The sequence below is a fragment of the Equus asinus genome, chromosome 6 (assembly GCF_041296235.1).
Source record: "Equus asinus isolate D_3611 breed Donkey chromosome 6, EquAss-T2T_v2, whole genome shotgun sequence".
NCBI classification, from domain to species: domain Eukaryota; kingdom Metazoa; phylum Chordata; class Mammalia; order Perissodactyla; family Equidae; genus Equus; species Equus asinus.
In genome coordinates this window covers 63,703,796-63,718,061 of record NC_091795.1, presented here as the reverse complement: position 1 = coordinate 63,718,061, position 14,266 = coordinate 63,703,796, and the positions used below count along the sequence as shown (strand labels likewise).

The 14,266-nt window shown below is 48.7% G+C and overlaps 1 protein-coding gene across 1 annotated transcript in view; it reads left to right on the top strand.

The window, feature by feature from the left end:
* The window catches only part of EPAS1 (endothelial PAS domain protein 1), an 86,837-nt gene that overhangs the window by 47,586 nt on the left and 24,985 nt on the right, over positions 1–14,266 (top strand). Inside the window, exons 3-6 of the mRNA XM_014833260.3 lie at positions 7,728–7,879; positions 8,304–8,388; positions 11,927–12,045; positions 12,134–12,339. Of these exons, the coding sequence (XP_014688746.3) occupies positions 7,728–7,879; positions 8,304–8,388; positions 11,927–12,045; positions 12,134–12,339 (562 nt within the window). The remainder of the gene's footprint in view (positions 1–7,727; positions 7,880–8,303; positions 8,389–11,926; positions 12,046–12,133; positions 12,340–14,266) is intronic.

Here is a 14,266-nt window from a genome sequence, read left to right as displayed (position 1 = left end):
AAGTTTACAAAACTTTTTTTTTCTCAGAGTTTGCTTTCTTCAAAAAACTATTTCCTGTTAGTCCTGATCAGAAAGAGGTGGCCTGAGGAGTTTCCCAGTTTCAGATCCTATGTGACAGTCCCATCTAGTCTGTTCCATAAAGAAACTGGGCAGTGGGTGGTGCCCCTCCCCGGCCAGCTGTGGCGCTGCAGGTGGGCACGTCCGTCGCAGGTGGTGAGCATGCGGGAGGCGGGCAGGCAGGAAGGCGCTTTGGTGGTTGCTTTTCGGTTTTCCTGAGAGAGCCTGGTGCCTTGGAGCTGGGTTGATTCTGCTATCCTGTTATGAAGTGTCTATTCTGGGAAAGAAACCCGGAGCAGAGGGAATCCAGTGTGAGGCGGGGAGGCCAGACCGGCATGTGCTATTCTGGGCCCTAGAGCACAGGAAGGATATGGGGGAAAGACTTTCAGAAAATAGGATGATGGCTCAGTGGGTCCCCGGGTTGGAGGGCTAACCCTGTAGTGCAAGTCTAAGGAGTCTCGGAAAAGAGAGGACGGGGGAGGACCGAAGAGCAAAGATGCTCTATAAATACTTTCAAAGAAACAATGTGAGGCAATGGCAGATTCATCGTCGTAGATACTACAGAAAGAGGGAACAATGGGCTGAAGTATAAGAAAGGCCTGGAGATGCCGTCACAGGGCACATATGAGGCTTGTCTTCCTGGACAGGTGAGGGCAGTGTCTGGTAGTGTTGGAATCATCTTTACATATACATAGAGTAAGCAGTGGAGGATTTAATGACTAGATGGAGACCCCATCCTTACACCTAGAAACATCTCCTCAGCTTCCCTGGTATGGTACTAGAAATTCTACTCTTAGACATTGATTCCTTTGGGTTAATCATTGCTTCCTTCCACCACCACCCCCATTCCTCCACCAACAGAGAGCCCCGAAAGGAGTAATATATTAATCCGGGGACACCTCTCTGATTGTATTTGGACTTGCTGAACATTTCTCCTCATTTCACAGATGATGAGAAGTGAGGTACAGAAACGTTAACGTTGCCCATCACACATTTAGTACACAGTGAATCTCTCCTGGAATTCAAGACTTTTTGAGGAAAGAAAGACATGGGAGGGAAGGAGCATTCTGCAAACCTGGTCAAGTGAAGCTGTTGACAAGGGCTGGGCATTGGGGGAAGAGGCTGGGCCTTCTGAGCACGTATGCCTGCTTGTGTGCTGGGGTAAACCCCCTGTGTGCCATACACAGTGGAGGAGACAGGACCAGAGTGGCCACAGCAAAACGTCACACACCCTACTCAGGAGCTGTTGCAAGTTGTGGACACAAACTGCCTGCCCTCTGGCTGGGCTTGGCCCCAGACCAACCAGAACCCTCAGCGTGTCAGCTCTCATCCTCTCTGTCCCAAGGAAAGAAATGACAGCAAAGGATAAAAAGTGTCTACATTTGGCCATCTGGTCCTGGCGTCCTTGATGGAGCAGTTGTAAAACTCGCACGGCCTGGGGGAGGGCGAGATAGAGGGCTTTTCAGCATTCCCCTTTTCCTCCTCGCTTCTAGACTCCTGCCACGTTAGACCAGTTGAAGGTGTTGTCAGGAATTGTATGTGAGACAGGATCTTTTCTTTCTCAATCATATTTTGCTTTTTAAAAGTATGCAGTGCAACGAAAAGGGGTGCAGGATCTGTGGGCAGGCAGACCTGCATTGGAAGCTCAGTTTGGCTCCTTCTTTCTCTGTGTCTTTGTGAAAAATGTCTTTGCTGTCTTTGAGCTTTGCTTTCTCATCTGCACGAAAGGAATAACAGTGCTTACCTTGCTGTTGGAGGATTGAGATGATAGATATAAAGGCCTGAATCCTCTTGCTTGCCACATAGTAGGCTCTCATGAAGTTATAGCTTAGAAATTCAAGTTATTATGAACAGTTAAGTTGATTTATAATAAGTGTAGGCTTCTGGAGAAATGGTGTAAAGGAAAATCCAATGTGAGCCCTTACTGCCCTCTTACCCACCTTTTGGCAATTTCTCTCAAAATCCAGAGTTGCTAAGCTTTTCCAAGTCAAAACAAACCATAGATTCGTTATGGAAGCATTTCTAACAAAGGTGAGCACCCATGTTGGCTCACTTCGTAATAGGAAATAGCTGGGTGCATACCTCAGAGTTCAAAAGGCTAAAAAAGACCAGGTTTTGCTTTAGAAAAGTTTCTTCTTTACTTAGTAACACGTTTCCCTTTGATTTTCACAGTAGGCTTTTCTGTGTGGGAATGTTGGAGAGGAAACCTCAACGCTGAGAAATCCAGGCTGGGAGTCTGGGCCACCGATTGAGATTCGTATCACAGGAAGCGAACTGAAACAATAGCTTTATGATATTAGCTTCCACGCTGGGCCGAGAACAGAACACACTCTGACGGGAACATCAGTGGAAATACCGCTTGATTGTCTCAAAGCCTCTTTCAAGATGAGCCCCACAAAACTGTGATCAGATGAGGGTGGCTTCTGCATTGGGAGGGCCCGCAACAGCAGTAAATATGCAAAAGTGGCTTTTCACTAGAAAATTGATTTTTGGCTTTGCCACACTAGTGCGTGGGGAGATCAAATTCGTTTTACACGAGAGCTGGAGGTCAAGGTGAAGCAAGGTTTCTAAAGAGAAATGTCAGGTTTATTATTGCTTCGTTGACATTTGCTTGGTGGAGACAGCAGTCTTAATAAGAGACTATGATTTCATGATCTCTAGACGACTGAGGGAAAGACATTAAAATGTGGGACAAGTGATTTCAGAGTTTTACTGTGACCTTTCCATGAAGGAAAAGTGGGACCAGAGGGACAACTGTGGAGGCAGACATGGTTTCTGGTGCCTTCTTATGCCCCGCTTTCAGACTTCTTGTCCCAGGCTGTCACCCCTACCTTTTTACCGTCCCACCCCTTGCCCCACCCACCCTCCAAACCAAGGCCTTTTTCTATCCTGTTTGGAGAGGCGCCAACAAGCTGATTCATGCTAGGATGTTAACGGCTAAGAGCGGCTAATATACAAGCTCTTCTAGAGATACTGACCTTGTTCACATCGTTCCCTTAACTTAAACCAGAAAAGTCTGGTCACAGCAGGTATTTGATGACCCCAGCCTTGTGCTACATCTTATGAAAGGTTATACAGAGAAGTAAGAGAAGATAAAAAGTTATGTAAAGAACACAGGAGTGAATCTCTAATGGTGGACTTTCAAGGCGCTTTGGGGAGACCAGTAAGATCAATGCCTTCTGCCAAATATGTGAGGTTGCCCAAGCCTGCTGCCTGGTGTAATAGTGGGGTTTAAAGGTGTGGCTAATGATCCAGTAGGTGATCCAAAAATAATTTCCTCCTGGCTTGCCTGGGCCTACTCCTGCAGGCATCACACCCAGGACAGGGGTTAATGGCAGGTCTGTGGGCCTGGGAGAGCAGGAGGGGAGGACTCTGTTTAAAAGGAAAACCCCTGTGATGACAACCGAGTGGTGACTGTCAGCCAAGCCCATTGGAGCCGGGCAGATCACATCAGAATGGTTTTAGGAACAGTCAGAGCAGTCCTGGAACTTCTCAGAGTGGGAAACACCAAGGGAAAATGGCCCTGATGGAATAAAAATGCATCCTGACCAGCAGCACTTATGACAGTCTGGGCGCAGAGACCCGGGCAGGATCGTCTCCCCTGCCACTCTGCCCGCTCACCCCAGACGCCCAGCTCCTGCTGCCCATGGGGTCCCGCCCCACCTGGGTGGTGCTGCCTGAAGGAAATGAGCGGTGCTCCGGAAAAAGTGCTCCGAAACCTCAGCCCGAGCATATCCTGGCTGTGGGGAGTCATCAAAGCCTGTTTACTGGGCTATTTTTAGCATTAAAGAATCTTGTTGTGCTCCCCACGCTGAGCATGCCTCACTTCAGCAGAGGGCCTCTGATTTCGATGGCCTGTCCCTCTTCTTTGGGGTCAGAGCCTGAAGGGTCCTTGGAAGCAAGTAACTGAGACCTAGAACCCAAGGCGATTTAAAAACCCCGTTAGGGGCTTATGGAGCACCTGCTGTGGGCTCCTCTTTATTCGGCTCCAAAGATTTCTTCCGGATTGTTGTGTAACCTCACAGCGGTTTATCTTTGTCTTCCCCACCGGTCTGTAGATTCCTTGAGGAAAAGGATTGTTTCTACACCTCCCGGTGTCCCTGACTTTCCCTAGGACAGGACTGAGCACATAGTAAGTGACACTTATTGACAGATGGCCTGACTGATTCCCTGCTTTGTGCCCAGCATAGGGCAGACACACAGGAGGAGTGTGATAACTGTAGTGGAGGAGGGGATTTTCTCTGTGCCTAACGCTGTGTCAGAGATTAGTGCTACAGTCGGGAAGGCATGGCGTTCACGGGGCGAAGCGGGAGAAAAGGCAGAGCCGTCTTCAGCAGGGGTCTTGTGTGTGAGCCCCTGGCCCTCAGGCGAAGGTCTGCCCCGGGCCGCAGTGCTTACCCTCAGCTCCAGGCTGACAGCCAGCTGGCCAGGTTCCTTCAGAAGCCCCCAGGAGGATAAGCAGGTGCTGCGGGAGCAAATAGTTCCACAGAGGAAAGAGGCCCGGCTGTCCCAGGGTCGCTGGGGGCCAGTCTGCTGGCTTCCTGGTCCCCCAGCCATCACGACTTCAGTTCTAAGATGTTCTGTTTCCATTCATGGCCCCTGAGTGCCCCTTGCCTCTCCCAGAGGCCGACTGGCCAGCGACTGTAACCAATTTCGCCACCTCCTGGAAGCAAGTGTCCTGGGCATGGATGGAAACCAGTTTGGCTGTGTTGGAACTGTTAAAAACAGGAAATTTTAAGCAGAACTATTTCCTCTGGTCCTAGTTAACCCAAATAGGGTTGTCTTGGGATTACTCCAGATTTTGAAGTCAGTGTTGCCACTGAGATCAAAGAAATTAAAGAGAAAAAATCTTCTCGAATTGCCAGGACTCACAGGCTGACCTCTGCTGTCTGGAAGGTGGTCACCTCTCTGATGTGATTTAAATGGTGCTGAAAACCTCTCCTCACCCGTCCCCAAAATAGGTCACCACCTGCCAAAATAGGCTGATTTTTCCTAGCTTTAGGGTCACTCGTAGGACCTTGTGTTAAGGCAGCGATTCTCAACCTGTGGTCCTAGGGCCAGCAGCGTCCACATCACCTGGGCACTTGCTAGAATGACAGATTTGCAGCCCCCACCTGAGACTTCCCGAATCAGGAGCTCTGGGGAGGGGCCCATCTGGGCCGGCTCCACGAGCTATGACCTTGCACAGTCCCTAGGGCTCCACACTTAGAAGTGCCCCAGGCATAGTTTAACTTTTCAGCAAGAGGTCCCATGTTTTTACATTTCCCTGGGCCCCACAAATTATGTAGTAGCCCCTGGCCCAGAAATCCTTGTTTTGGCAAGCCCTCCAAGTGATTCTGGTGCGTGCTCAAATTTGAAAGCACTGACTCAAGTTATTATTTCTCCTAAAGCCCTCTGTAAATGTACATGTTAACTGGGAGCACTGCATGGGCAGTGGCATCCCCTGACCTGGGACTTTGGTCCATTATCATCACTTCAGCTCACTAGTTAGCTGGCAGAGACCCTAAGCAGGGATCGAGTGTGGGTATGTGTGTGGTATAGCCTCCCCTCCCATAGGCCAGCTGCCTCAGCCAGGGTTTGAAGAAGAGAGAATTTCCCTCATTTTGTTCCACATTTTAGCAAACCGGGGAAAGTCACCAGGATGCTACTCTGTATAGTCCAACTCTTGGCTCTAAAGGCTGGCCTGTTTCTGGACAGGCCTGCCCTGTTCCCCTGTGGAAATAGCAGCATCTGTGACTCTGGCACAGTCACTGATCCTGTGTCCTGAAGGTGACTGGTCCCCAGTGGTGCCATTGAAGCTCATTGGTAGGAACATCTCCTAATTTGGATTTGTTCTTCTTGAGGAATAACGGTGTATAGCCCAGGGCTTAAATTTAGGGGCTCAAGGGAAAAGAGAAAGGAGAACCAAATAAATCCAGTGCCCTCGCAGAAAGGCCCTTGAACCTCATTTCACAGTATCCATGTGTCCCTTGCCAAGTGGCCCATAAATCTAATTGCATTTCACATTCCTTAAAACAGTCTCAACTTGAAAGACTCCTTTTAGTTAAGTGAATATTAACTTTTATAAGTGACAAATTACTCTCTAATCCCCTTGTTCTGTAAATTAAGTGAGACATACTTGGCTTGATGTTTGTACTGGGTGAATACAAATTTTTATGAGTAAACGTATGCTTGCAGTTAAATGATGAGTTAGGAGAGGTGGGGCCGAAATAAAGTCTGGGTCTGAGGATAACAGCCAAGGGCATCAGGCCTGGGGCCTTATTTTTCTGGGACAAGAGCTGAGTCTACGTTCTACGGAAAGTAGATGTGCACTCGATAGGCCAGGGCCCCTCGCAGTGGTTAGTTGGGGGTGGGTGCTTTGCCACGTTGCCCCCAGCAAGCACCTCTGAAGCCCGCCCTTAATGCAGTTGCTTGCCTCATGCAATTTTGCAACTCTGCTCCTTACTCTTTCCAAACTGTTCTGCATGCCATTACCCGATAAATCTCCCCAAAGCAATGCTGTGAGATGCCACTCCTCCAGGACACTGGACCCACCTCACCAGCCCAGTCACTGATACTGGGAAATGGACCCTTCTCTGTAGCCAGCTGGGCCTCTTCTCATTCCTGAGAGGGAGCTCACTCCAGGCTCTGCCACCTCCATGGTTTCCAGTGTCTGCCCAACGCACCAGGCCCAGAAAGCCCTTCCTGCATCTTACAGAGTGAAATCCCTGTTTTTCATGAGTCTTCTCAAATCCCCTTCTTTGGAACAGTTGTCTTTGACCACCCCAAAGCAACCTCATCTTCCTCTGAACCTTTGAGCACTTACTGGCTACACTCCTTTTTGGGTTCCCAGCCCTCTTGCCCTTGAGTTTTTACTTAGATTTGCGTCTCTGTGTGTTACACATCCCCCCTCTAGGCTTTGAGCAATTTGAGGGCAGTGACAGTATCGTAGAGAGAGCAGAAGGGGAAATGAATTCACGATTGATGGGTACCATGTTCGATATTTTACATATTTATTTAATCCCTATAACTCAAAAGAGATGGAAATTATTATCCCCATTTAGCTGATGAAGAAACTGAGGTTCAAAGAGGTAGTAACTTACCCAGAGTTGTAACCTAATAGGAGGAATAGAATCTGTGTTTATTTGACTCCAAAGCCTATAAATGGTTAGGAGTGTGGTTCTGGGTTCAGCTGCCTGAGTCCACTAGCTACAACCTTTATAACCTCAGGAAAATGACGTCATCTCTCTAAGCCTCGTCTGTAAGATGAGACAAAGAATAGTACCTGCCTCATAGAAGTTGTAAAGATTCTATAGCGTGCTCAGTGCAGTTCCTGATATGTGGTCGTTGCTCAATATACATTAGCAGCAGAAATTATTGTTCCTACTACTATTCTGAGTGCTGTTCCATGAATGACCGCTACTGCCGCCATTACCACTAGTACCTCAGGTGTGACCTCCACTGCAACTGTACTGCCCACAAAGCCCCCGGCAGGGTGTCCCCTGTGTAGTGTTGCCCATCAAATGCCTGCTGCTTGGGCATGCAGTAGACACTTAGAGGGTTGGCAATGTGCGTACCCAGAAAAGTCCACTTAATGCCTTTGAGTCATCCCTGGCAGACGTTCATCCAAGCCGCTTATATCTGTTTTAACACCAAATTCATGCAAGCCATCCAACCCCTTCTCTTTCCAGTTTGCTCTGAAAATGAGTCTGAAGCTGAGGCTGACCAGCAGATGGACAACTTGTACCTGAAAGCCTTGGAGGGTTTCATTGCCGTGGTGACCCAAGATGGCGACATGATCTTTCTGTCAGAAAACATCAGCAAGTTCATGGGACTCACACAGGTGACACCCTCCTCTGACTCTTTCAAAAGGGGAAGATGTTTCCGTTTGGGGGTAGAAATTAGTGGAAGTTTCTGATCACCCGCTTCTGACCTCTCCTTGCTGTGCTCACCTTGCTCCTCTCTGCTCTCAGGCCACAAGCCTCGGGAACATACTCCCAGCCCCTGGCGCTGGGTTTGGCATTGCTGATGGCCATCCTGGTGGATGGCTCTGCTGATTACATTAACAAGCCAGTCCTTGTGAATCAAGTCTCTGTCATAGCGGCCTCTATTACATCTGTATGTTTGTGGACCCAATGCTTGATTGGAATATGAGAAAACCTGATTCAGTCTTCTCCCTGCCTCCAAATCTGGAAGGTGGCTCAGCTTCTTCATGGAAACTTCTTCAGGGTTAGGAATAATGAAGCCCAGCTTTGTTTTTGGAACAGGTGGAGCTAACAGGACATAGTATCTTTGACTTCACTCATCCCTGTGACCATGAGGAGATCCGTGAGAACCTGAGTCTCAAAAATGGTAAAGTATTCTTCATTGTGTATTCCCGTCCTTCTTCCACCACCTAGGAGGAGATCTGCATTCCCTCTGCCTACAAATGTAGGATTGATGGATCATGGCCATCATGATCCAGAAAAAACTGGCATCCTTAAAAATCTAGCAGAGCCTGTGAGATGAGATGGAGGGCACTGAAAGAACCTAGTACTCAGAACTATCTCTTGCTGGCCCTTCATGGTGCTGATATCACACTATTAGGATACTCCTTTGGGTTAGGACACTGTCTCCAGGCGGTTTCATCACCTGAGAGTCCAGCATCTCTGCCAAGTGATGCCATCCAAACCAGTAAACTCGAATGTACTAAAATGTTCATGGGAACTATTGCAGTTGTCTATTGCTGTGTAACAAACCACCACAAACATAGTGGTTTAAACAATCATTTTATTACCTTTCATGATTCTGTGGGTTCTGTGGGTGGTTCTTTTGCTCCATGTGATGTCAGCTGGGCTGCCGTCATCTGGGGGCTGGACAAGATGGGATGACCAAGATGTCTCACCCACACTTCTGGGACCTTGTGGCCATTAGCTGGAAGCTGGGAGTCAGCGGGATTGCTGGCACAGCTGGACCTCTCTCTCACTCTGTGGAGTCTCAGAGCCTCTCCCTCTCCATAAGGTGTCTCCAGAGTAGCCAGACACCTTACATAGCAGCTTAGAGCTCTCAAAAGTGCAAAAGTAGAAACTGCCAGGGCTTCTGAAGGCTTAGTCCTGAAACTGGCACAGCATCACTCTGCCCCATTCTGTTGGTAGAGTGAGTTATAGGCCAGCCCCGATTCAGTGTGGGAGGGAACTACACAAGGCTGTGAATATCAGGAGGCACGGCTCAGTGGGGCCATCTTTGGAGACTAGCTCCAGGAGCCAAGGAATGAATCTGGTCCCCTGGTGATAAGACATAGGGCAGGTAGATTTTGATGGAGAAGAGATTTAAAAGGTCATGTGTGCTGCAGCCTACCTGTGGGGGCATCCAGCAGATGTCACTGGATGGAAGGGACCATTCAGGCAGAAAGGACTTTGCAATGGCAATCAGAGCTGCTACTTCTTGTAACTGGGGACATTCAAGCAAAGGCACAAATGGGGATATTGTCAAGAGAACTGAAGCTTTGAGCAGAAGTGCGGCCCCAACACTTTCAAAGTCTCTTCTGAACCTGAGATTCGATCACTGCCCTGGGCAGATTCTGCCCATGTCTTGATATCTCCTTTAATATCTCTCACCTGTCACCGCCATGGGGTGTGTTCTTGTACAACCTGAATAACAGAGGCAGTGGTACCAAGCCTGCAAGGTTGGCCTGTTGTTGCTGCACGTGCTGCAAAAGCAGACACTTCATTGGCCCACTTCCACCCTCGTTACACACTGAGCCTGCAAAGCGCAGAATTACAACAGCCCCTCCCCCACCACCAACTTCTCACCAGCCCCTCTGCTCTGCCACCTGAAGGCCTCAGGCCATCTGGCTCCTACAGCACACAGGCTGGAGAGCACTCCATGGCCTGTTCAGTGTCTTGTCTGTGCTGCTGAGAAAGTCTTGTTTGGTTCTATGAGGAAGGGGCTACCAGACATTCTGAATCCCTTTCTAAACCAGGTGCTAGAAGCCTGAGAAAACCAAAATCTTTCATTTCTTTTTCACTCCAGAAACCCTTTGGCCCTTGGGTTTTCAGTCCCAGTTCAACCACTGATCCTCATCTCAGTCTGACCATGTGACCTGAACCAAGTCACTTCATGGCTCTATTCCTCAGAGTCTTTCTTGTCAAATTGATGGTATTGGAGCAGACAAAGTCTAGGACCTTCCAGCTCTCAAGTGTCATGGTTCACAGCAGAATTCTGCTTTATTTATCTGAGTAGAACTTTAGGTCTCTTGGTCATGTATCGAGGACTTGAGATCAAACTCAATGAATCAGCAGATCCTCATTGAAGGTGCCGGCCTGGGTAGACTCAGGATCTGGAAGCAAAGGGTTAGGGTGAGCACCTCGAGGAAGATAAGGCCAGGAGGCAGATTGTGGAAGGCTTTGAAGCCCAGGTGGAGGGCCTCGAACTTTATCCTATAGACAGAGGGGAGCTATTGAAAGTTTTTGAGCAGGGGTGGGGAAATCTGATTGTAGCTGTTTAGAAAGATAATCAAATGGCAGAATGAGGAGAATCCAGAGGTTAACAAGTTAGGAGGCCACAATAATAACACACGCCCCAGCCACAAATGAATCCCTCCAGCCTACTGATCCCCAACACCTGAGCTAGTCCTGGTGGTGGGTTCAGGCCCTGGGATACAAGAATATCTCATGATATGCATACCCCACCTATGAAAATTGAAATTGTAAGAAACGTAATTAAGTATGGGAGAGATGGTTTTCTAATGGTGATGGAGGAATATTTGCTCTTAAAAAAAAGATTGACCATTTGGTCTATTACTTACTGGGCTTTCCTAGGGATGTTTAATATAGATTCAAAGGTGATACGATTTGATACATAGGTCTTTGGGGATATGTGAGTCAAATAAATCACCACCTTCTGGAGGTTTAGGTGCAGGGGCTGGTGGCCATCCCTGGAGGGAGGGGAGTGACTATTTGAAACAAGGCTCTGGATTGTTCTGTGATGCTGGGCAAGGGGCAAGAGCAAACCTTGGAAGGTCCAGGAGGGAGCTGGTGGTGGTGTAGGCATTCGGGTGTAGAATTTAGACATGGACAAGGGGCATTCGGCTAGCACTTACTGCATTCATCACTTTGTTCTCAAAAAGTGAGAAAAGTGCTGAATGGGCAGGCTTTTTAGAGACTATAAGGAAGGAAGCTGTGTTGTTTGTCTTGGTGATTTATTTAATTCTTTGTGATTATTTAATAATTTATTTAATTCTTAGTGATTTACTTAATATCCTATCTGAGAAAAGATATGATCCGTGTTGAGTTAATCCTCACAGTGAACTTGCTCACCAAACCCTAGGAGATTTGGACCAGAGGTCTCTCTTGAGCCTTGACATATGTCACTTTAGGGAGAATGCTGACAGTACAGTATTCTGAATGCAAGGTTGAAAATAGGGCACTGGAGGGTTCAAATTCCTGAGGGACAGGAATGAAGAAAAGACAGAGGGGTCTGAGAGACATTTCTAACCTGAGAGCTTTATCCCTTGGAGTAATTGTGTCCTCACCCAGACTGTCCCTTAGAATTCCTTCTAGGGACCATGGGCCTGCCCCAGGAGAGGTTTGCTGAGATTATGGCTAACAGTCACTCAAGGCTTCATTGCTCTGAATTGAGCACTGACCCTGTGTTAGGTGCAGTGGGAAATAAAAGGATGGAACAGCCCATACCCTCAGGGAGCTTATAGTCTAGTTGGGAAGACAAGCTGGAGATGAGAAAGCATTAGTCCATAGGCTCAGAGGGTGCTCAGCATTCATGGCAGGCTCTGAGAGCAGATCCTTGAGAAATGTGAACAACACATTGCCAAGATAAACTGCAGTGGGGCCCCTCTTCTGAATATAAACATAAAACTAAGTTCAACTGGTTCCCTCCACCCTTCCCCATCCAGGCTCTGGTTTTGGGAAGAAAAGCAAAGACATGTCCACAGAACGGGACTTCTTCATGAGGATGAAGTGCACGGTCACCAACAGAGGCCGAACTGTCAACCTCAAGTCAGCCACCTGGAAGGTAGGACGACGTCAGGCCTGGGTTGGAGTCCCAGGTGTGCCCCCCATGCTCTCAGCCCCTCGTCTGACCCTCCATGGCTGGTCTCCAGGTCTTGCACTGCACTGGCCAGGTGAAAGTCTACAACAACTGCCCCCCTCATAATAGTCTCTGTGGCTACAAGGAGCCCCTGCTCTCCTGCCTCATCATCATGTGTGAACCCATCCAGCACCCGTCCCACATGGACATCCCCCTGGATAGCAAGACCTTCCTGAGCCGCCACAGCATGGACATGAAGTTCACCTACTGTGACGACAGGTGGGGACCAGGAAGTGTGTGCGCCATGGGCAGGGCTCTGTGTGTGTGTATGTGGTTGTACCTGTGGCAAAGGCATGACTCTGGGGCATAAATGTTGTATTACTGGGTGCGAGTTTGTGGGCCTCTGTCACTGTTTCATCCCATCAGTGCAGCTAAGGGGTTCCCCATACCATATTTGGTGGTTCCCCCATTGACACAGTGCCAGGGTTGCTCTGCAGAACTGTTCTGGTGTTTGACTCTGTTGTCATTGCTCTGTTGTCGTTGTTGATCATTGTGGTGTGTACATATTCCTCCAAATATGTATCAGGCTCCTGAGGAAATTTCCAGGCCAGTCTGCTTCCCCAAGGGATGAAGGTCTAGAGATTTCCATCAGTGCTCCCAACTCAGAGGCCATCTGGGAGCTTTGGGTTCTGCCCTGGAAACTGTCCTGTGGCTGCATGGCTTTCACTTGTTCTCTGCTGTTAATGAGCTCTTCCCTCAGCCTTTGCTCCTCCTATGTCATCTCCATTCTGGCCGCTGTCCAGCCTAGTTTTGAAGGCTTTTTGATGAAGAGAGCTAAGCCAGACTGTAGCCCCCAAAGCCAGGCCCAACTAGAAATCTCTTATGGGAGAGTGTAGGGGTTAAGAGCTTCTGTTCTGGGGTGAGACGGCCTAGGCTCAAATCCAAGATGAAGTGTTCAGTGTTAGCTGTTATTCTTACCCTAAATTGTTTCCTTATTAAAGTTGTGGAAAGAGCATCTAAGACCACACATGCAAGTCTGCGTCAGCTCTAGGTCTTGGCTCAAGGTGGCGTGAAACGTGTGGGGAAGAGCTTGGGTTGTCACAGGAGGGTTGGGAGAGGCATTAAGGCTGCACCACAGTTCCTGACTGCCCCACTGCTTCACCTCTGCCCTCCTGTCTGTGCCCTGGCATCAGGAATGTGGGAGAATCGGGAATGTGGGAGGATTGGGGTCGGAAGGAGAAAGATAGGGAAGAATGGATGCCATGAGCAATGGCCACCATCAGAGAGGGAAGGAAAAGCTAGGAAAGGGACTGGGCCCAGGTAGACCTGGCTGGAGGAAACGCCACTGCGGCTTGCTGACTAGTGCATCGCCGGATGTGGTGTCAGGGCAGGGATCTCCCAACCTGAGCTCATCTTTCTGCAGGATCCAGAGTCGCCATTTTTGTGCCAGAGTGACAGTTCTCATGGCAACTCTTCACCATTCCAACTACTCTCCTCTCACCTTCTAGGGTTTCCCAAGAAACCCTCAGATCTTGGCTTCCCCTTCTCTAATATGGAGATGATCGTAGTTTCTCAACTTGTTTTACAGGATCATTGTAAAATGGATGATCACTATGACAGCACTTTGAAAAGTACAAACACCATAATTGCTGTGGGGCTTTTTCTTACTGCTTGTATCTTACTCCCCATCCTTGCCCTCTTCCAAAGCAAGTCTCCCTGATAAACTCAAAGGGCCACTTCTGGAGGCATGTAGCAGCTGGGGGCCTGAAAAAAGGAGAGACCTCTAACAAGAAACTGCCTTGCCTTCCCACCAGCAGAAAGCCATCAGACCCCAGGAAGAGAGCTCCTGTGCAGCCTTCCCCAGTCCCTCCCACCTCTGTCTCATCCGCTGGACATCCCAGGGTAACCTGGCTGTCTTCATGGGTTGGGTCCTACTTTCCAGGCTAGGCTGAGTTTCTCTCCCCTGATTTTAGACTGACCTGGTATTGGCTGGTGCCCCTTGTTAGAACTGGCCACCACTCCAGGCACAATGTAAGAACTTTTGTGAAATATCCTTGAGTCATTCCTGTCCCCAGCTTCTGACCACCATAAGTGCCAGGGCTCTAGGGTCAGGGCTCTTGGAGGTCATGGGTAGTTACATAAGTAGAAAGAAATGCTCTAACGTCATAGGGAGAAAATGTCACGTATGAAGACTTTTGTCCTGGAA